Genomic DNA, 21214 nt, shown 5'->3' with positions numbered 1-21214 from the left:
TTTCCAGCAGAATATCCAGCAGCTGTCTAAGACAAGTTTCATAAAATTTTTTGTAGTGGCTAAGTAGATATTTATCAGGAGAGCCTCAAGACAGTGGGGTGGGCAAGTCCACCAGTGCAGCTGGGTCACAGCACAGTGACAGCTCTGTGCCTCTCAGTGGGAACCTGGGGAGCAATGAGATGGAGCTCAGGCAGTGCAGAGAGAGCAGGCTGGTACAGCTGCACACAAAATTAGTCTTTTCCAGCATTGCTATGGTCCTTTCATGCACACAGCCATGACAGACAGATTTTATCCCAGAGATGAGACTTAATAGCCTGGATGTGTTTTCAGAGCTTTAATGAAAAGAGAGGATTTCTTAAAAGATGCATGTTTACATATTGGCTTTCAATCTAGAACAATAAACGCTCTACGCAGGGCGGAGCATCCTCCTTCCAGCTATTTAAACATTCCCAAACTAAACACACAGTTCAGTCCCATTCCTGTGCTCTGTCATCAGGAGAAAATGATCAGCTCCAGGAGCAATGCCAAGTTTACAGCCAGGCTCATGAGGCTGATCCCAGTAGACCTTGCTCAGGAGACCTTCCTAGAAGGCAGCAGCTGAGGAGAACGTAGTGTCTGGGCAGACTGGCTGAGGATCTCTGTCAAGGAAGGTAGAGACCAGCTATCTTTGCTTCATATACTCCTGCCTCAAATCTGGAGGTCTTGATATAACCCCCAGTCATTCAAAATATTCAGAAACCTTAGCAGGACGTTGGATCTATATGAGCAGTTTAATAAAATGTTGTGGGTTAGTTCTGAGGCTTCATGTCGATGTAAGGAAAATTAATCTCCCTGTGTCCTCCCCCTGTGCCCTGCTGTGAGTGTGGTGACTGGGCTGGTCACTCTGGGCATTTGTGGCACTCTCCTTTGTGTCCAAAGTGAGCAGAGAAGCGATGCCAGCCCTGCCCATTGCTCTGACAAGAGCCAAGCATGCTGGAGCTGGAGCCAAGGCTGTGCCTGCCAGCACTTAAATGCATAAACAGAGACACTGGGAGGTCATGCAGGGTTGTGCTGGGGCACTTCTGCTACAGCCATCCAGGCCTCCAAGAGTGTTCTCAATCTCGTATTAGCTTTTGGGTTCTTGCTGTAAAGCCAAAGCTCTCACAAGGAAATACTCTGTGGCTGGCTGTGTGCCTGCAACCAAGGTGCTAGTATAGGGAATCCTGAAAGGGCTTCCCCCTATCAGATGTGCCATGGTGTTCCCAGAGACCCTGTGCCATTGTTCTGGCCTTTGGGGAGATCTCAGGGTCAGACAGGGAGTGCAGTCTGTCTTCTGGCTGCATGGGAAGGATCTGGTAGAGTAGCAAGCTGGGGTCTCCCAAGAAGCCCGTGGCACGTGGCACAGCCATTCGGGCACTGGGCAGTCTTTGGGGAAAGCTGCAGATTGCCCTGGACTGGTTCCTATTGCCTGCAAGTAGCAGGCACCAGCTTCTGGCACTTGCTCATTGTTTTGAGTGGTGTTAGGTGGGACACTGCCGGGGGCATGCAAGCCAATACTTTGGATGAAAATATTTAGAGAGAGATAAGAAGAACCTGCTTTTCATCTACTCTCATTCTTCCCTGCCAGCTTGTGCTTTCTTTCAGCTCAGGAGACTGAAATCTTCTGTTCTCTAGTAAAAAGAAGTCACTCTGTGAGCAGAGGAGCTAATGAAGCCTGGCTTGTAATGTCTCTCTCTCATGTGGATCCTCTGATATCTTACAAAGGGTGAGCTTTATTAGTTTTTCCTGAAATGGGACAGCAGTAGGGTCCTTCTCCTCTCCCCCACTGCCTTCTTTTCAAACTCTGAAGAGTTTCCGTATCTTTTGACCTTGATGCTGGACAGCAGGGATGAGCTGAACACCCTTTTTGTATGAGGGCACAAACACATGCATTATTTCAGACTCCCATGACTACAATCTGTGGGTGTCTCTTCTGTCAGGAATCAGGCTAAAAATAAAACAAACAAATCCCCTGAAATTAAAAAGAAGCACCAGTGTTCAGATGACTTCATGGTATAAACTGAGGAATTGTCTAAAAAGGTGAAAAATAAGGCTTGCCCACAGCTAAGCTGAAATCTGCTCACTCATAGCAAAATGAGTTGATAATTTATTAGAAGATTGGGATGTTGCTTCTGAAACTTATATATCTGTTAACACATACACAAGACAACCTTCTCCATTTAGTCCAGGTGTCAGCTTTCCTTTTTTTTACTGTTAGAATTAGTCAGGAAAAGAATGGTTCATCCCTGCCACTAACAGGTGGAGGGAGTCAAGGGAAGCTGAAGGGGTTAAAATCAGTGCTGGCTTCAAACATCAGATTTTCCTTGTCAGTTTGTCACAAACACAGCCATATTTAAATTCAGCTGCTTGGGTAACACCCAAAAGCTATCACTGCACTAATGCAATTATGATAGTGAATCAGTTGCTGTAAATCACAAAGCTATAGATAGGGTGTAGTTGTCATGTTCTTTGTGATTAAAAGATGTAGAATCTCTAATCACTGCAGTGAGAGTCTGTCATCGATAAAGGGAATCTGGAACTGGAGAGCAGTATTGATCGTGCCAAGGAATTTGCAAAGTATTCCTCAGCTTTTGCACACTTTGAACAGCCTTTCAAGATGCACCATCAGCTTTGTACACACTTTCCCACAGCCGCACCTCCTGGCTGGGGTACTAAATGAGCAGGTTAACATATGCTTTGCTTTGGCTCTCTAGCAAAAGGACATTCAGGAGAAACTAATTTTTTAGCAATTTCCTGTCCAAAGGGCATGCTTTCGTATGTCACAATCAGAACTGGTGCCCTGTATTTTTCCATTGGAGGGAGTAATGACCATTCCCCAGCACAGCCCCACATCATGCTGGTGTTGGGGGTCTCGGTCTCCCCAGCTGTGCTGGTGCCAAGCCCATGTGGGCTCTGTGTGGCTGGCAGAGGTGACCTGCAGACCCCACAGTGTGGCCCCTGTGCTGGGCCCAGCTGCAGCACAAGCCAGCCTTTTCTCTGTTGTGGCTTTCAATACCTCCTTGAACTTTCGTGCAAATGACTCCTCTACCTCTGAGAATCAAGGCTTTACCTTGTGTCAGTTCTTATCATCCATTTTCCTCTTCTTTAAGAAAACAAAACCAAAACCATATACACAATAAACCCCCAAAATAATTTATGGCCAATATTCATAAATTATTTACATTCACACTGTGGAATTGTAGGAAAAAAATGAATATTAAGGGATCAAGTATGATGAAAATGGAAGGATAGTGCTGGGTTGTCAGGCTGCTTGGTTATTTTTTATGCATTTGGCTGTTTGCTTTTCTGTCAAGAATCTTCATGAATCAACATACAAAAAATGTATGTGATTTTTTTTATTAATATATAGCATGTAGTTAGAAAGCTTTTACATGCTTATAGCTTTCATCCACAATTACACAGTTCCTTGTACTGGTCTCTGTGCATATAGCCATATGTGTGTATATGCACCATATCTGTATGTAAATGTTTTTAAACTCATATTCTTTGTACAGAAATACTATACCCTCATGTTGCAATTTTTCTGGTTTTCACTACTCTCTTCTTTATGCTTGGGTGGTCATATTTTGAAATTTCCCCAGGACCAGTTTTTCATGCAGTCACGTTTCTCATCACATCTGAAGGATGTTGTGCTTCGCATGGTAATTAGGTCCTCTTTGTTTCATCTGCTGAACCGCTCTCTGTTACTTCCTGCAGCACGCTCACGACTGGAGGCTATTGCTGAAATGTTAGAGCAGTGGAGATTCTCTAGGAGTAAACAGCTTTATGTTAACTTGGGTTTTTTTGTGGTTTTTTCACACTGATTTACATCCTGTTTAAACCTTGTGCAATTATATTTATCCTTCTTGCTTTCTTAGAGTAATGCCATTTATTGAAATAATTTATTATTGCATTGTGTGGCTAGTGGGCATATATGGAAAACATCTCAATATTTACACAAACATATGACTTTATATATAAAATCCCACGAGCATCTCTGTCCCTCCCTAAGGCTTGGGAAGGCTGATGGCTTTGCTGGGAGCACAAGCTGCTGTCAAGCATTGCGGAGTTTATCCTTCATGGCTGAAAAGAAAGCTCTGATTGTTAGTTTTCCTGACCCTGCTGAGGGCAGGCTGAGGCTGGCTTTGGGCTGTGTTTGGGGGCCTGAGCAGGCTCTGGGCAGGGGTGGCATTTTGCAGGGTGCCACTCTTTGTTGATGCTGGGGACAGGGACCCGCACGTGGCTCAGCAGGGACCGGCAGCCAGCGCTCCTGTGAGCTTGGCCAGACCATCTCTGAGAAGGGAGCTTCTGCCAGCACAATTTTATTACCTCCCTTCTGGCTGCCATGTTACAACAGGGAATCAACTCCTAAGTTTTTCAGTTTTGTTATTTAAAAGAAAACTTTCCAAACCTGCATGGCCCTTTTTGCTGGTGTGGCTAGCACCTGGGTTTGGCAGGTTGCTCCAGTGGGAGCCAAAGGGCAACTCGTGTGAGGTTCAGGTTGTGCTGCTGCACCAGTGAAGGGAAGGCAGCAGAAACAGGTCAGGTTTGCCCTGAGGCTGCTGGGGAACCCCTGCCTGGGGTCCCTGCAGAGAGACATCCAGGGCAGGAGCACTGGAAATGCCTACGGTGTCTCAAGAAATGTGAAGTGATCTAGTAACTGATCCTGAATTCCTTTTGAGTTGGTACAAAGCTCTGGAATGTCTTTTTGCAAAACTTACCCCAGTGCTTATACCAGGAAACTTCTCAGTGCCTGCCTGCTGGAGGCCAGGGAGTGTGGATGGGCACGAGCCCTCCAAGCAGCTCCCGGTGGCAGGGCAGAGGTGGCAGCAGGAATGTTTCTCACCCTGTTTTCTTGAATAACACACAGAGCTGGTACGTGTTGGGTACACTGGTGGCCCAGGTGGGGCACATGTATAAACATGGGGGTGCAGATAGACTTGGGAGAGATGTGAACAGTGATGATAGACTGAGTGCTTCTGCCAACATGGAATTCCTATGGGTTGATTGTCCTTTCCTTGTTTTTCCTCCCACAATTAAAAATGCTGCAGTTATTCCTATTACAATAATTACATATCCCTTTAAGTGGTATCTAGATTGAGGTTTACATGGCATTTTTTTCCTTGTTTATGTGTTCTGCAAGCGTATTAAGAAAGTTACTAAAATAATATTACCAAACATTAAGTAAAATCCTCTCTCCTGAAGGGCTGATGAGATCATGTGCATATGACTGCATGTTATCTTGAGCTGACACATGGAATTAAGTCTTGGACTATCCTCACCTAGGAAGACATCATTCTGCCAGCTTCTTTTCTCTTCTGGCCATTTCAGATACAAAAACTGCTTCTCTTCAGCTAGTTAAAGTAGGGCTGTTCTCTGGAAAAGCCAAAAAATAAAAATCTGGCAATTTGATAATATCTGAGTGGTTCTTCCATTTCATTTTTTGAGCTTGCTGGTTGCACACAAACAGAAGCATTTGTGACAAAACACCACCCACACATTTAGCCCTGCAACAATGCTGTGATTTTAATAAACTGAGTTGTATGTGGAAGGGAAACTGGATTTTCTGTTATCCCACTGGCAAAATTGTTGGTGAGGAAAGCCTGAAATTGAGCCTTGCAGCTCTGCAACTTGTGGGACACAGTTTCTACATTGAAAGATCAAACTCAGCAGTGCTGCCACTTCTTTTATATTGTTTTATTTTATTTGGTTTCAAAAATTCTAGCAAATTGTGGTAATCAAGAGCAGACATTTAGGCATTTTCCTAATTAGCTTTATGATTTACTAAAACAAATTCTGTATTGTTTCTTTATGGAGCTCCTGACATTTTTTTGTTTTGTTTCCTTCATGAAAGTGGTTTAACAGGTTGAAATCAGTAGGAAACCCCTCATTTTGTTTGGTTTTTTTTTTAATCATCAAATAACTTCAAAATTTCATATTTCTGTAAGGTTTTTAAAATATTGTTTCAAGTCCAAATCAAAGCAATTCCTCTTCCTCCCTCCAATTCAAAATTATCATTAAGCAACAAATTGCTCATTGTGTGGCTTAACAGGAGTGGCTGGCTCTCAATCTTGCATTCAGATCTCCAAGTCACTGTCTGATGGGAAATTTATTCCCCATCTGTTTCCATTTCTACACTGCAAGTTCAGCCTGGCACACGAGCCTGCTGCACAGTTGTGGGGTTTGTGATCCATATTTAATTCATCTAACTTTCAGACTTTAGTGAGACTCCCCAGTTAAAGAGAGTGCTGACCCTGGCCTCTCTCTGTAGTCGGTGCAGAAGTGGGTTCACCCAGAAGGTGACACTGCCCATGGAATATCACAGTTAAACGCCTGAAGGATAACTTCTCTAAGATCGAGCTGCTATGTGCTTTAAGCAGTTCCACTAAAAGAAACCTCTTTGGCTCTCAGAGACATGCTGATAATGGGCTCATTGGCTTGTGAGGTCAGCCAGCAAATGGATGCTGGAGGTCCTTGGGGCTTAGCTCCAAGGCAGCATTGTCCTTCTAGGGAGATCCTGCATTTCAGGGGTGTGATGTGAGACATAAGACTGCAAAGTCATCCCCAAGCTGCCTTTATTCCCCTGAAATGCTCTGTGTGTCAGACCTGATTTCAGTTATAAAATGGAAATAATAGATAAAAAAGGTCAAACCATTTATTGAGGATTGACATTTACAGCAGTCAGGAATCTCCAGTTGTATACAGCTTTGTGTATATATGCCACTCCCATATGACACCATTGTGCTGAGGAGCTCCAAGCCACTGTTTCCTGCTGTACCTAAGTGATGGCAAGTTATCTGTTGCTTCTTGTGTTTCTACAAATTACAAAACATAGAAATGCAGCATTAATTAACTAACCCATCTAGCAAAATGAAAATTCCCAAATTCTCTCTGTGGCTTCAAAATTATTTTATCTTTTACCATAATAAATTCTGTCAGAATATTTTTGTGAAATAAAACAGTTTGAAATTAACAGTGAAAGTTCAGTGTTAAAGCACCTGTGTCCTGATCCTGTTGCAGGCACAAGAGTTGTGCATTGGGTCATTGAGAGAGTTTGTGGGTTGAGTGCAGGGCAGGAAACTGGGTAAGAGCCCAGACCAGGAGCTATTGCTGCTTGTGTTGCATTCAGGACCTGGACACAAAGTGCTGTCAGGAGCATCACACTGTGTGTGTGAAATAACCCTAGCAGCAGCCCAGAGATCTGTAGGTGATCTTTTCCACTGAGATTTAAGGAGGAGGAACGGAAGGGAGAAATACACACTCAGTTACATGCACAAATACCCACGTGCACCCTCAGATGGGCTGGCAACAGCAAAGTAATTAAAGGTGCTGGAGCTGGAAGTACCAAGTCACCCTCTACAAGGGTACAGAAGGTTTGCTAATGTCACTGCTTATGTGCCAAAGGTATCTTGCAATGCTGAAATTTCTCTCCAGTGCCCTCTGTGAGATTTATAGTGCCCTGGTCTCTTTTCTCATTGCCTTAAAGGTGTGATTTTGGGAGCTGAGCCTTGAGATGGCCATGCCTCAAGGAGACCCAGTACACCCCCTGTAAATGTGGCTTTCTTCCCACTGCTCATGCATTGCTGCAGAATTATTTCTCAGTGCTTTGAATTAACAGGTTCATAGCCTGGCACTAAAGATTTAAGGGGCCTTGTGCAGATAAAGACAGTAGAATTGATAGAGCAACAGTGGTCTAGAAAGCATTGATAAAATGACTCATCATTGCATAACAGGTATTAGAATTTAAGTTCCCTTTTCTTCCTTCCTCCTCCAAAACAGGAAGCTTTTTAGCCTCTGGATAAGAATCCAGAATTAGAGTAAAGAATTTCTAGTCAATCCCAAATTCAAAAATTAAGAAAAAAAAAGTTTAGGCTTAATGAAACATGTCTTCCAAGTTAACTTAAATGCTTGTTTATATAGCTTTTGAGATTAATCTAAGAATAAAAAACTGCTCTTTATATGGAACTTCCTGGCCAGAGACCTCTGGGCAGCTCCAGAATACCAGAACAAAGGATTTACAGCCCACTGGATACTTAAAAATGGTGCTGTTATGTTCAGATTCAAAATTTCAGATTCCTTTTGCCTTCATGACAACTTCTGGTGAAGAGGAAAAACTGTCTACTGATCCTTCAGGTCCTGGAGGTACTCCTGATAGTGTGGTGCACATAGGTCAGGTTATTTAGCTTGAATTTGGACCTCTTACAGACCTCTGTCATGTCTTTTGTGCCGATTTGTTTTTCTGCGTATGCTATTGGTCAGAATAAATGGAGGGATGGGATCTGCCCTGGCTGCTGTAGGGGTTTTTCTTGGGGTGTCCCCAGTCTCCTTACAAATGAGTGTCTTTCCGAGTCCATTTCTGATGGTATTTGGCAGCAGGTCAGCATCCTTAGGTAAAGAAAGGCTTCCTGAAGTGAGCAGCAGTCACAGAAAGTAAATTAATGGAAGCCGGCATCTGCTGATCTCTTTGACAATAAGGAATTTCACTGCCAGCATTTAAAAACCATTGGAAATGGTCTCCATTGGAAACCAGATTTCGACTTTCTGCCCTGGGCTGCCAGAAGTATTTCAGCATAAAATGCTAAAGTAAGTTGAACTTTCAATTATAATTTCAATGACTGTCTAGTGAAATGGATTAATGCTCTGGCACTGCACCTTTGAGGCTTTGGCTCGAATCTTGTAGGATAAAAATCTGTCTGCTCTGACAGTTGAAAAGGTCAGAAGTGAAATAATGTCAGGTGGTCTTAGCCCAATTCAATGTCTCGATTAAGAAGTAGATGTAAAAGTTGTTGATGTGGGATATCATATCAGATTGTTTTCAAAAATACAAATATGTTTATTTACATTTTGTCATCAAAATTAGATGCAGACAGCTGCATTTGGGAGAGCTGGAGCTTGGTTCAACCTTCAGGAACACTGGGTTGCAAAGTGAGCAAAATGTAGGTTAAATATGCAGTACCTTAAGCACAAAAGCTTGATTTCAATCAACTTGAAATTGATTTCCTGATATTTGACTGTGTCAAGGATAGTTCACTTAAATATTTTGAAAGTTTAATTTGGGAATTTTTATTAGCTGAGAGTGTATTGAAAGACCATGTTTTTCTCACTGTTGAGGCAGGGCAAGAGGTCTCTTCAATTTACTTTTTGAAGCTGCTGCAATTCAATTCCTAAGCTTATTAAATAAGATTGTGGTTAAGGAGCAAAATACAGATCTTAGCAGAATGCATTTTTCTCTTATCTGAATACATACTTATATAATTTTGTATGATGATAATGTATAAATATAAATTGCTTCTTCAGACATCCCTGTGGAAAGGTCACTATGCAAAAATTTGTAGCAATAGGAACGGGAATTTCTTTTGGGACAAAGGAGCAAATGTGGGCTTGGGGCTGTGTGTCTCATTTATGGGGACAGTGGCTAACAGAGCTCCCGAGCACCTTTGCTGCCTTTGATCCATCCCAGCCCCACTTCTCCCCAGCCCTCCTCCCGTGTCAGGCAGCCTTGGCACTGCTCCACCAGCGGAGTCGCAGATTTGCTTTGCTTGTTTCAATAAGAACCACGCACACAGGACAGTGCAAATTGAAAATCAGCTGTCATGGCACGCTACATAAATTACACAGTTCTGCTTGGTAATCCATTACAGATGATTAAATAAATGAGTGGTTGTGTCCTGTTCAGCTCTGGTAAATCTTTGTTTTATTTAATTCCTTGGTCTCTGTGTGTGTGGGGGTGTCATCAGATTTTTTCCAGTTGGGTTTCCATCTTAAGGCAAAGAAATTACAGTCTCCATGTGATCATGATGCAGTGCAAGAGCTGGTGAGACTGTCCATATGTTGTAAAGATTAATTGGCATTCAGTTAGACCCCATAAAACAGGGCATTAGCCTCTGCTTTTCCTCCAGTTTGTGTAGTGGGCACAGACAAAAGTCTGTTTCTGACATGTAGCATGTACTTTTTAGCAGGCTGATCCTCCCAGTTGCAAAACCTTCAAAGAGTTTCAGAAATTCAGGTACTGCATAATGTGGGGCAGTTGTAACATGGTCTTGCTTTGCTCTGCTGAGATCTGCTAAGTAGGACCCAGGGGACCACTGAAACCACAGAATTATCTTTTATTTGTTCTATAGATTTTTCTGACCAAAAAAAAGTGTGATACATCACCATCTTCGCCCTTCCGAGACGTGTGGTTTAATTGTAGTGTGGGCTCAGAGGGCTGTCTGTGTTGCCTGTGGTGGGTGCCAGGGGTGGCAGAGGCCAAGTGGCCCCACTGCAAACCATTATTTATAAAGGAACAAAGTGGTAATTTTGCAACTATCACAGCTCAAATATGGGGCCATTTCGCTGGTAATAAAACTATTACTCTGTAACTGTTTACTTATCAGGAGACCATTACGTGATTGATGACCTGAAAATGGAGGTTATCTTTCAATTCATTTGAAATGCAAACTGACTAGAAAATCTATAGTTATAGCGTCGTATTTTTAAGCAAAATCAGGCACCTACATTGACTTCCTATTTACATTTCTTTCAGAAGAAAAATCACATAAAAGCTATCAAGAAACACATTTCACAGCAGGCAAATTAATTGGTTTTACTGTATTTGAATGGAGGGTTTGTCAAATAAAACATGCCATGACAGTTAATAGTGTCATTTAGAGGCAGAAAATTATTGGCTTATTTGTTATTGGATAAAAGGAAGGCAAACACTTTGTATTAGGAAGTTTTAATGTGTTTAAAATCCTCATTAGGGATTTATGGACATTCTTGCTTAGCATAGCGCCTCATTAATTTGAGGCTAAACAGTTACTTCTGTGTTTCAATTGCAATTTTTTTTCCCTTTTCTTTAATTAGATCTCGCATTAGAGTTTGGTCTCTACACCACTGGAGATGTAGAATTAATTAATGTGATTTATAAATCTAATGGAAGTGAGTTATTCTTAGATATCTTTTCATTTTAGTGAACAGTTTAACTGCACACAGCATAAGTGCACACAGATCTAAGAGATTTGGGGAGCTCAGGAAAAGTATGCAACTTCTGCATTGAATACATTTAGCAGTGTCCCTTGGCATTAATAGATCAAAGCATTTTAATTAGAAATGTAACTAAAAGAGAGGCCATAAAGATCCCATTCAAAATCAGATTTTCCTTGTTCTAAGTTCTGTACCATCCAAAAAGTGTTATTTAACTCCCGTTTTGTAGATAACCATGACATTCAGTGGCAGTTGGGATAATTGCGTGTCTTACTATTTAATGAGCATAAGATCTGGCTCTTAATGTAGGCTGAGTTTGGATGCCATCACAATAAAAACATATTCAATAATTGTACTACTTTGTATTAATAAAAAGCAAATAGCTTTTATTTCCTATAAGAATTTAATTTATTTGATTGAACTTTGTGTTTAAAATGTATCTATGTAGACTAGTTATACTAACAGATTGGTATTTAAACCCTACGATATTTCAAAATACATTTGTTTCCCTCAGAGCTGGAACAGGTCCTTGCCCTTTGAATTCTGGCCCTCTATTTTGAAGACAGTCTGAGGTCGTGACTTCCAAGTTGTGACTGTGGTGGAAGGATGTATGAGAACAACTAATTTGCAAACAAGCTCTGAGCAATTAGTTTGGGTCCCAGCATGGGCCTCGCAGCTGTGCGAGCTGCTGTGCAAATTATAGCCAGGAGTACGTTTTTCTGTGGGGACATTCATACCTGCTTTAAAAAGCAGAAGTGAAGCAGGTAACCAACACAACCACTCACTATATCCTTGTAGCCACAGTAGGAGTACTGTCAGATGTAAACACACAGTTAAGAAAGTTCCTCTTTAAAACCTCCAAAGAAATGTTACATTCTGAATTCACAGGGTCAAATAATGCTTCAGGTTACAGTGATGGAGCCTCACTGACATTGGGGAAGCTTTAGTCCCATTGCCAAGGCCACAGTCTGACCTTGTGACTTTGATACTATTTTAGCAGGAATTTACACAATTCCTGCCTGATGCTGCTCTTGTACTGGCACACACTGGGAACAGACGCCACATTCCACTAATCTGAAATAGATTTAAAGGAGATCCAATTCCAACTTACATTACATTTAGACAGCTGTGTCTGTACAGTAAAGGATTTTGCGTGATTTCCAAGAGGTTCTCCTCAAGGAGTTACACTGAGAATAAATACAGTGTTTAATTTACATCCCCCTGACTGAGGGCAAGTGGACTTGTAAAATAAGTTCCCTTCATGCCTTTTATACCGCTTCATTGTCTTAGGAGAAGTTAAATTTCCATCACACTGACAAAAGGAAGACAAGAAACAGACACTTGATCATTTTTCTGCCACACCACATATCTCACCTCAGCAGAGGGTTGCACAGTCTGTTAGTCAGGCTTTGATGTTTCAAGTGGACAAGTGCATGGTGGCATTGTAGGTCAGGGCACCTTTTGTCATCACTGTAGTGGAAATGTATAAAGTAGTGTTTTCCAGAACAAGGTGAAAATGCCAAGACACATAAGAAAATATTCCTATTTTATGTAAGTAAATAAGTACTTGAAGTTTTAAGAGAAGGATGAACTGAAAGAGGAGGGAAGAAAAATAAATTTGACATTCCAAATTTCCTTGGTCTTCATCAATATGAAATGGTTGTAACAGCCTTTATGCAAGCCAGGCTTTTGATCATAAATTAAGTACTGCAAAAACCACTTTTTTGGGGCCTGGCTTAATGCTGACATTATCAGATCCTCTGGTGTTATCATTATGGGGAGTTTCTGAAATCTTACATTCAGAATATTCCATAAGTAAAATGTGCAGCCTTGCCTACATTAAGAAACTTCCAGGAGACTTTAAAGTGAGAGGTCACTTTATCAGTCTTCTACCTCTAATAGTTTTGCAATTTACTGCATGAAAACAATGGTGAACCATTGAGTTTAAATTGAATATCAGCATATTGTGCTTTCGTGGAGACTGTTGCATGCTAATAAACACTGAAATGGTGTTGTTAAAAGAAAACACCAAAGACATTTAAAAAGCAAAAAATGAAGTAAATTCAACACATACTGAGAAGAACAAGAAAAGTATAATTATCACATCCAGGTCAGTCTGTTTTAAAAGTTACTGTAGCAGAACAAAATGCCAGTGAAAAAACATTGTCCTTGTAGCGGGGCTTGCTCAGACTGGTAGAAAAGGTTGTTGAAAGCTGAGTTTTGTAGGGAGATGAAACTGAATCCCTGTCAGTGTGGGGTTTGTCACCTCTCCTGGTGTGACCTGCACAGTTTGTCTGGCTCTGGGAGAGGAGCATACAAGAGGCACTGGCTTTTGAGTGAAACTAAAGATACGTGTTGTGGGCAGCTTTGGCTTCTGAGCTAGAGACTTTTGGGAAGTTCACTGAAATCAGTGTGAGTCTGATGCAGTCACTTTTTGGACCACACTAGTAAGTTGTTTTTCCAAGCTAAGGTGTTTTACTAGGGAGGAAAGACATAAACTTCTCTGGCCACCTCTGAAAGAGCAGCTCTGACTGCAGGCCAGGCTGCCTTAGCTTAACAAATGAATTAACTCGCTCTTTAAAATTCTTTCGTGTTTTCAGGTTCTTCAGTAAATGCATATTTTACACAGTTTCCGCTGTATTTGTATTAAAGGAGACTAGACAAGCAGCTTTCTGTATTTTGTTTTAGGCAATAGTTTTTCTTTCTCTCCTAATTTTTTATATATGAGAAAAGTATCTATTTTCACAGACATTTTAATAAGCCCCAGGAGATACTTCTGGGGTTAAAATAATGGGAAATGCAGTCTTCTCATGGTATTTTGGTTCCAGGATGGTGGAGGCACTAAAAGAAAACAGTGGATATGCATTATTTAGGGCTCACAAATGGCTCCCTTGAAAATGAATAAGCCTTTGAAAAACACATGTATGGATTTGAATACCCAGGGAGCAATTTTGGGCTTATTTGTTTTTTTTTTCTTTTAATACCACCACGTTTGACTTCATTCAGTTTCCCCCAAAATGCAAACATACAGTCCTAAAGCATGTTGGTGATATCTCCACAAATATCAAATACACCACAAAACCCTACAGTCAGGTTGCAATATTCATTCTTGCTCCTTTGCTGCTTCCATTCTTACACGCTTGCACTAAGGTTAGGAAGAAAGCTCCCAGCTGGTGAGATTAGCTGGCATCTATTGCAGGTGTCTTTAACAGGAGGGACGCTTTTTGGACATGGTATTGAGAAAGGAAGCAGGATCACGAGGTGTAAAACAATCTGAGGAGGTTTGAGCAGTGGGTTCTGAGCAGCGGAGGGAACTTCACTTGAAGTAAATATGGAACAATCTTCTCAGGAGGAGAAATACATAGTCAGATGGCAGCTGAGGGGAATTAAAGAGGAATTAAAGTAGAGAAATGAAGCCTGAACGTGCAAGAAAATACTGATGGCAGTCCAAAGAAAGGTGGTGTTGGAAAGACATTGGGTGGGTATGACAAGTGCAGGTGAAGTATTGCATGTTCTCAGATTTGTCATGTGCATGTTGAAAGAATTGAACCATAGGTTCATACAAGTTGGAAGGATGTTCAAACAGCATCTAGTCCAGTGTGTTGTATCTGGAAATTCTGCTAGTCTTAGAACTGCCCTATCAATTTCCCACTTGTATTAATCAGAAAAAAATCAGAAAAACCAAGCACTCTCTGTTAATGGGAAGCCTGGCAGGAGCTGAAGGCACTCAGAGGACAAAGCAGCTGCTGACTGTCCTCCTTTTGCTGTTTGTGGTTTTCTAAGTGTTTTCCTCATATCACTGTGTGGTGCACGCTGAAAATGATCAATCAAGGCTCACGCACAGGATCTTTCCATGCTGGCAAGTGAAAAATCAATTTGTGTTTGAAGGAGTAAACAGTAGCATGAGCTTCATTTCCCCAGAGTCAAAATGGATTCCTTGATAAAGGAGATGACAAGGAAAGCTGAGCTCTTGATGTATAAGCACATAGGTGCTCATGTGCAAGAAATGAGTGGACTCCTACATTCATTTTCCATGCTACACTTCCCTTTTCAATAAAACAAAGATAGGAAGAAGAGATTACTTGTTGAATGCCAATTGTGCATCAATAAAACCAGGGGGATTGTTCATGAACAGTTTATACAGATGAAAATGTAGTCGGTCAGTTCTGGAAAAGACATTATTCATGGTGTATTTCTGCTTTATGGCACTACATTTGAATTTTCAGAACTATTTTCACAAGTCTGTTGGAAGATTGTGTTGCTAGCATTTCTGAGAAATGTCTGCTGTTGGGTGTAAATTACAGGGAAAAGAGTCTTTGCATGATATTTCTGTGCCACGAAAACAAAATCTGATCTCATGCAGGCTATAAATTGTCCAGGAGGTAAGAGTAGTCAAGGAACTGTAGAATGAATAAATGGAAGGTTAGACCAACGTGGCTCATCAGATATTGTAACCATTCACCCAATGTCATTTGATCTCTATAACATTAAAGGCTACTATTCCCTCCCTGTTAGATTCCTGCCCTCCTTCCCTCCCTTTAAAGTTCAGCACTGAGCCACCCAAGCCATACATTAAACCCTTTGGTTCCACATCATTTAAGCTCTCTCCTTTCTCCTGTGAGACCAAAAAGTGAAGAAAGCTGTAGAATACTGGCTTGTATTAGGTGGAATATTTGACCATCTGACCTTTCCTTTTCTTCCTTTTTTTTTTTCTTTTTTCTTTTTAGCAAGCAATGTTTAAAAGTAAACATGAAGCATTTTGATGCAAAAGAGGTTTGCCAGATTAAAAGGAAATTGGAAGATGAGTTCACTGTAGCATGTAGCTGTTGTGAAATCTTGTTTTGATTGAAGTTTTATTACCTCAGGATGTCTGTCTGCAGCTTATGTGCTGTTCTTTAGTCTGGGGTTTGTGAATGCACTGCTGGCTGAGAGAAGAGCTCAGGATGTGAATTGCAACCACTCAGTCTTGCAGAAGCCAAATTCCTGGAATCTGTCCTTTCAGCTGAGTTATAAAGTCTTGATGCTGCTCATGAAGGAAGAAAAGCACCAAGAGAATGCACAAGTGCAAACTGCGCCCTCCTTTTTAGACTGTGATTAGTGATGAAAGCTGAAGAGGAGAGAGAGGGGATGGAGAATGACATAATGGGTCCTAAAATGCTTGATTTTTATTAGATTAGGAAAGTAGTAGTATGGGATGAATGTCCAAGCTTGACTAAACAGCAAGAGGGTCGTGGCAGTTTATTAATGGCAGTTCTAATAACAATTCGTTGTAGTGCTGGCACTTGAGAAAGTGATGAATATTGTGTCTGCTCTGTTTCATTCTGTCCCAGTGAATCTGTGCTTGGATGCCATGGTGTGCCATGTGGGCCCGCTCACACTTGTTAGCTGAACACGAGTGTTTATGGACAATTAAACGTGCAATTTTTAATTCACACTTTGAAAGGTTGAGAGGTTGTTTTCTCTTTTTTTTTTTTTCAAGACACTCTAAATTTCTAATAGATCTGTGCCTTTCAAGTCTCTTAGAATGTGCAACTGCAGCATGAATTCAGAAAAATGGTCTCATTTCTTTAGCAATCCATTAATAGTAATGTACTGAAAGACTCTTACATTGATCTTCTCTCTGATAGCCATGTTGTAATAATTATTCTTTTAATGTTTGCATCAATCTAAATGTTTTCCTCTTTGTGCTCGCTTCTACTTGGATCTGCCTATATGACAATCACAGCACTTTGACATCTTGCATTACTTTAATACCAGTGATTCAAAACAAAGCAATGCCAAAGGGAACAAAAGTTCTGTCAAGCCATTAAAATCTTCTTTGCCATTAACACAATTAAATTGATGCATGAGCATTTAAAGTTATTAGCAAGTGCTGCCAGCAGAAGCTGGTTACAATTGCATAATATATAGTGGGCTTTATTAAAGTAAAATGGTATGTTTACTGTTATTATCATCATTAGTTCTGAAGTAACATAAACTTAAACAGGGCTGTGAATTGGGAGAGGACTGTGATACAACCAAGAACATGCTCTGCCCTGTATTAATAGTGAGGGACACAGTCATCACTTTTCTAAACAAAGAAATACACATTGCCTAATCATTACAGCTAGCATGTGTAATGGTAGGGAAGGGTGTTAAATAAAGAGAGCTTCTGTACCTCTGCTGCTCTCACTCTTCCCAGTCTGACTCACTCAGCTGGATTTTGGGCTGCTCCTGTTTCTGCTGTGAGAATTTTTGTGGTTGATGTGAGCTTTTTGGAGGACTATTTGTTTTGTTTTCTCATATTCCAACATATTAGTTTTTCAACGAAAAAGAATGAGGCTTGTATTAGAGACATGTGTTCTGTCCCACTGCACAGTGCAGTAATACCCCTGCTTGCTAACCTTTTGATTAACTATATTCCTCACTGAATGGGGAGCTGGTATGAGGAATAGAAAACACAGATGAGCAGAGAACTTAAAAGTATTGAGAGGGAAAAAAGTAATTTAAGTGAAAAGTAGGGAGATGAAGGAAGTCCCATCAAGTCCAAGTCCTGTCATATAAGGAATGCATGCCTGTTGCAGTTCATGCTGACCACACAAGGGCAGTTCTCAGCCAGGTTTATTAGGTAATTTGAGCTGAGTGGAAACTGGAGACAAAAGATGAAGCTCTTTTTTTGGTTGTTTGACAGTTTTAAGGTGGTATTGTGGAAAATTATAATCTATAATAGATAAAAATCACTGATATCCCCGTGGTGTAGTCATATTCACTTGGGTAATCCTTTACCAAGATACTGATGAACTGTTGGGAATTCAGAGAACGGTGATTAAATAAGCCAAAGGAGAGGAAAATCTGGTTTATCAGGAAAGAAGGTAAAAGTTGAACACAGAGTATTTGAGTAAAGTGTAGTATAATTCTGCATGTCTGTGTATGGCGTAAATGTGAAGGGAAGTAATGAATTACTTCTACTAGTGGAAAGAGCTCTACAGAAAAGCTGAGTTGACACTGAAAACAAAGTTTTAACCATTATAAAAGAACTACCTAATAGTTTGCAACACTCCATATTTTATTAAGGGAAGGAATGGGAGACCCATTTCCCTACAGTTTTTGGGTCAGACTAGCCATAGTACTAGAGGATTCAGGGGAAATCTGCTGCATTAGCAGAGCATGAGATTGGTGATCTAAGAGGTCTCTGTGGTCTTTGACTTCTGTAGCTGTGGATTTATCCATGAAGCTTAGTGCTGGCTGAAATGCAGGCAGAAGGCCATGGTCAGTGCTTTGGTCATGCTCTGTAGCAGATTAGGATGACAGGGATTAAGTTTAGTCATGACTCTCTTTCACCAAACTAGTAACTAAGGGCAATAAGGTAGAAGAATCAGGCAGAGGAGTCTCACTGAATATTTATGGCACAGAGGATTTACCTGTGCTTTGGTAACTTCCTGAATATTGTCTCTTCCTCTCCTGCTTTAACCCATGATAAGAGCCCACCATGGCTCTCTGCAAGTGCCAGAGTAGCTGTACATACAGGTCACATCTGCCTGTTGTTTCTGTAATTGTTCACAGTATTTAAAGGTTTTATGCTCTTTCATATCCTCAGAATGAGGGATTGTAGCAAATGCTGTAAGTACCATTTAACAAGTATTTTCAATTGGAATATATTAGCAGCATCACTCTGTGTGTGTGTGGGTCTGATTGGGTGCAGAGGTAAATTGAATCTCTCTAAGGGGAGAAGGAGCAGCTGTCAGGCCTCTTGAGGTGGATACCTGTGTGCTCTGCAGGCTGCAGAGGATGCTGAACCTGCAACAGGCTGATGGAGTGAGGGACAACAAAATCAGCAACCACCCTTATAGTCCAACCAGTATTTTACTACAGTATATATTTAAGTTTTAGGAGCTGTCTGGGCTGTTAGCCTATTAAGCTGTAGGATAAGATAGTTGATGATAACAGCTTTCTCCTGTTATCACCTCTGTCCTTCTCTGCAGCATGTGGCAAGTTAAAGCAAACCTCACCCTCTCTCTGAAGGCTGCCGATAGGAGTAACAGTGGGATCTTCTTCAATTACAGAAGTTTCAGGCAATTCCACTGCCAGTTCTCAACTGTGAGGAAATCAGAGTACTTTATTGCTTCAAAAGTGTCGTTAGTAACACAAAGCAGCGTGGAAGAAAAAAACAACTTTTGACAAAACGAGTCCTGCTGATGATTTATGTTGATCTGAACTGGAAAATTTGGTAGGCAGCAAGCATGGATACAGCAGTCTTCAAACAGAGGCAGTTGCTTGTTAGCTGTTCACCTGTGTGGTTGAACTTTGCATCCAGCACCTGACTAAACATTTCTTTTTTTTTCTTTAAACCTAGGTTGCCCTTCCCAATGACTCCAGCTGTGTGGAAGAAATACTGCGGGTAAGTAATACCCTTTGCTTTTTTATCTCCTGTATAATTGTAGTGCTGTTATTTTCATCTTCCAATGAGAGGGTTTATAGGGCTATCTTTAACACTGTAGTTAAATAAAAACATATCAGTGGGTCTGTATTAAGAGACATAGACAGGGGATAGGCCCAGGGTACTCCTTAGTGAGATCAGTTCACCTAAGACTCTTCATCTGCCAGCTTGTTTCAGTCAGGATTTCCACATGTTCCTGTTCTTTTCAAGCTCTCAGTCCCTGAGTCTATACAGGACACATTTCTCTCCTACCCTGAGGTACAGTTGCTTTAATTCTTCTACTCACAAACTGACCTACAGTCTTTCTCCTTCCTCTAGACTACAATTGCTCATCATTCATGGTTTTGTTAAAGACTTACATGTTTTTTGTGTGATCTTTGGTCAGTGGTTGAATACAGAAAATTGCAAGTCCAAACTAAGAATGGCTTAATTGCAACAAGATCATGTAATAAAAAAAAGGGAGTGTGCACAAGTTGTATGCTTTAGTCTAAGTGTAAGATGGGCTTCTCCTCAGACACCCCAACTTTGGGGCTCCCTGTTGGCAGTGAGATTTGCCTGTGGGCAGTTTTGCAACCCCCCAGTCCCTCTCTCAGATTTAGGTTTTTCTCCTCATGAATTGAGTTTCCCATCTGTCACAGCTACCTACCTGCCTGGGAATGCCACCCTTCTTTGGTGTAGAAGGGATTAAAATTTCAGTGGGAATTTGTGCCAGCCATGTCCTTGTGACTGCAGGTAGTGCTGCAGACTTACCCAGACCTGAAGTCATGTGTAACAGTCATGCCAGTTTGTTTGCAAAGACTTACTCTAGCTTATAAAATAAAATAAGCTTCTCACTATTCATTGCAATTCAGAGTTAAACAACTTGGAAAAGTTGCTCCTGGTTTCTGTACACACATTATCTTGTGCTGCTCTAGATGTCCTTATGTGTTGCTGCAGAAGTGTGTTGAGGCAGCAGGCAGGGTTGTGTGTGCAGACCTGCTGTAAGGGAGAAGATCTTGCACAAGCACCCAGGAGCAATGAATGCAAGGAAATAAATAATATTTACTTTCAACCTTCAAAGTGAGCAGAGGTTTATTACCTATAGAACACTAAGGGAGCAAAAGCGAAGGAAATGTTGAAAGGCTCTGTGAAATACATTTTAAATGTCTTCTTTATATATTTCAATTAAGTTCATTACTATATGCAGAATGAATGACTTGTTGGCTGGGGAAAGCAGTTGTTTTCAGTAAAAAGCATCAAAAGAAAATGTGATGGGGTGAATTTCAGGGATGAATCATCCAGGTGACATTTTTAATGTGGGAACAGTGCATATAAATCACAGGAAGTAGAAATGTCTTTTTTCTAATCAAGATGGTGACCCTATTTCCTATGCCATGACTGTAATTTGAGTCAACAAGCACAATATGCTGGGCTTCCTTCTGAAACCTGTTGAGATTGGAGCAGGATTTTCTGTTGCCTTTAGAGGATGGGGATGAGCTGCAGAATCCCTGCTCCTGCTGCCAGTGGGCCATTGAACCTGGGGGCACTCTTAGGGTGACAGAGCAGGGATTGAGCAGGATTCTGTGTCTCTGGGGATCTCTCTCACAAGGACATGCATTGAGCCTGTGAAGAAGAGATACAAACCAGCATATCTTTCTGGACTACAGCTGCAGGTGCCCAGAGGCATCCCTCATGCCCATCCTAGACTAAACCTGTTGGGCATAGCTGCTGGCATGGCCAGAAGGCACCTGGAGCACACGACACCCGTGTTGGGGTGCAGATACAGCCTTGGCACGTGGACCTCAGCCATGGCTCCCTAAGGTGCTCCCCTCCATG

At 41.3% G+C, this 21214-nt stretch overlaps 1 protein-coding gene across 6 annotated transcripts in view; it reads left to right on the top strand.

The window, feature by feature from the left end:
* The window catches only part of AFF2 (ALF transcription elongation factor 2), a 332507-nt gene that overhangs the window by 158095 nt on the left and 153198 nt on the right, over positions 1 to 21214 (top strand). For all 6 annotated transcript variants that reach the window (XM_021547866.2, XM_021547869.3, XM_021547868.2 and 3 more), the window contains exon 4: positions 19316 to 19360. In XM_021547866.2, coding sequence (XP_021403541.2) covers positions 19316 to 19360 — 45 coding nt within the window. The remainder of the gene's footprint in view (positions 1 to 19315; positions 19361 to 21214) is intronic.

This window comes from Lonchura striata, chromosome 14 (assembly GCF_046129695.1).
Source record: "Lonchura striata isolate bLonStr1 chromosome 14, bLonStr1.mat, whole genome shotgun sequence".
In the NCBI taxonomy this organism is placed as follows: domain Eukaryota; kingdom Metazoa; phylum Chordata; class Aves; order Passeriformes; family Estrildidae; genus Lonchura; species Lonchura striata.
This window is presented reverse-complemented; position numbering and strand designations above follow the sequence as displayed.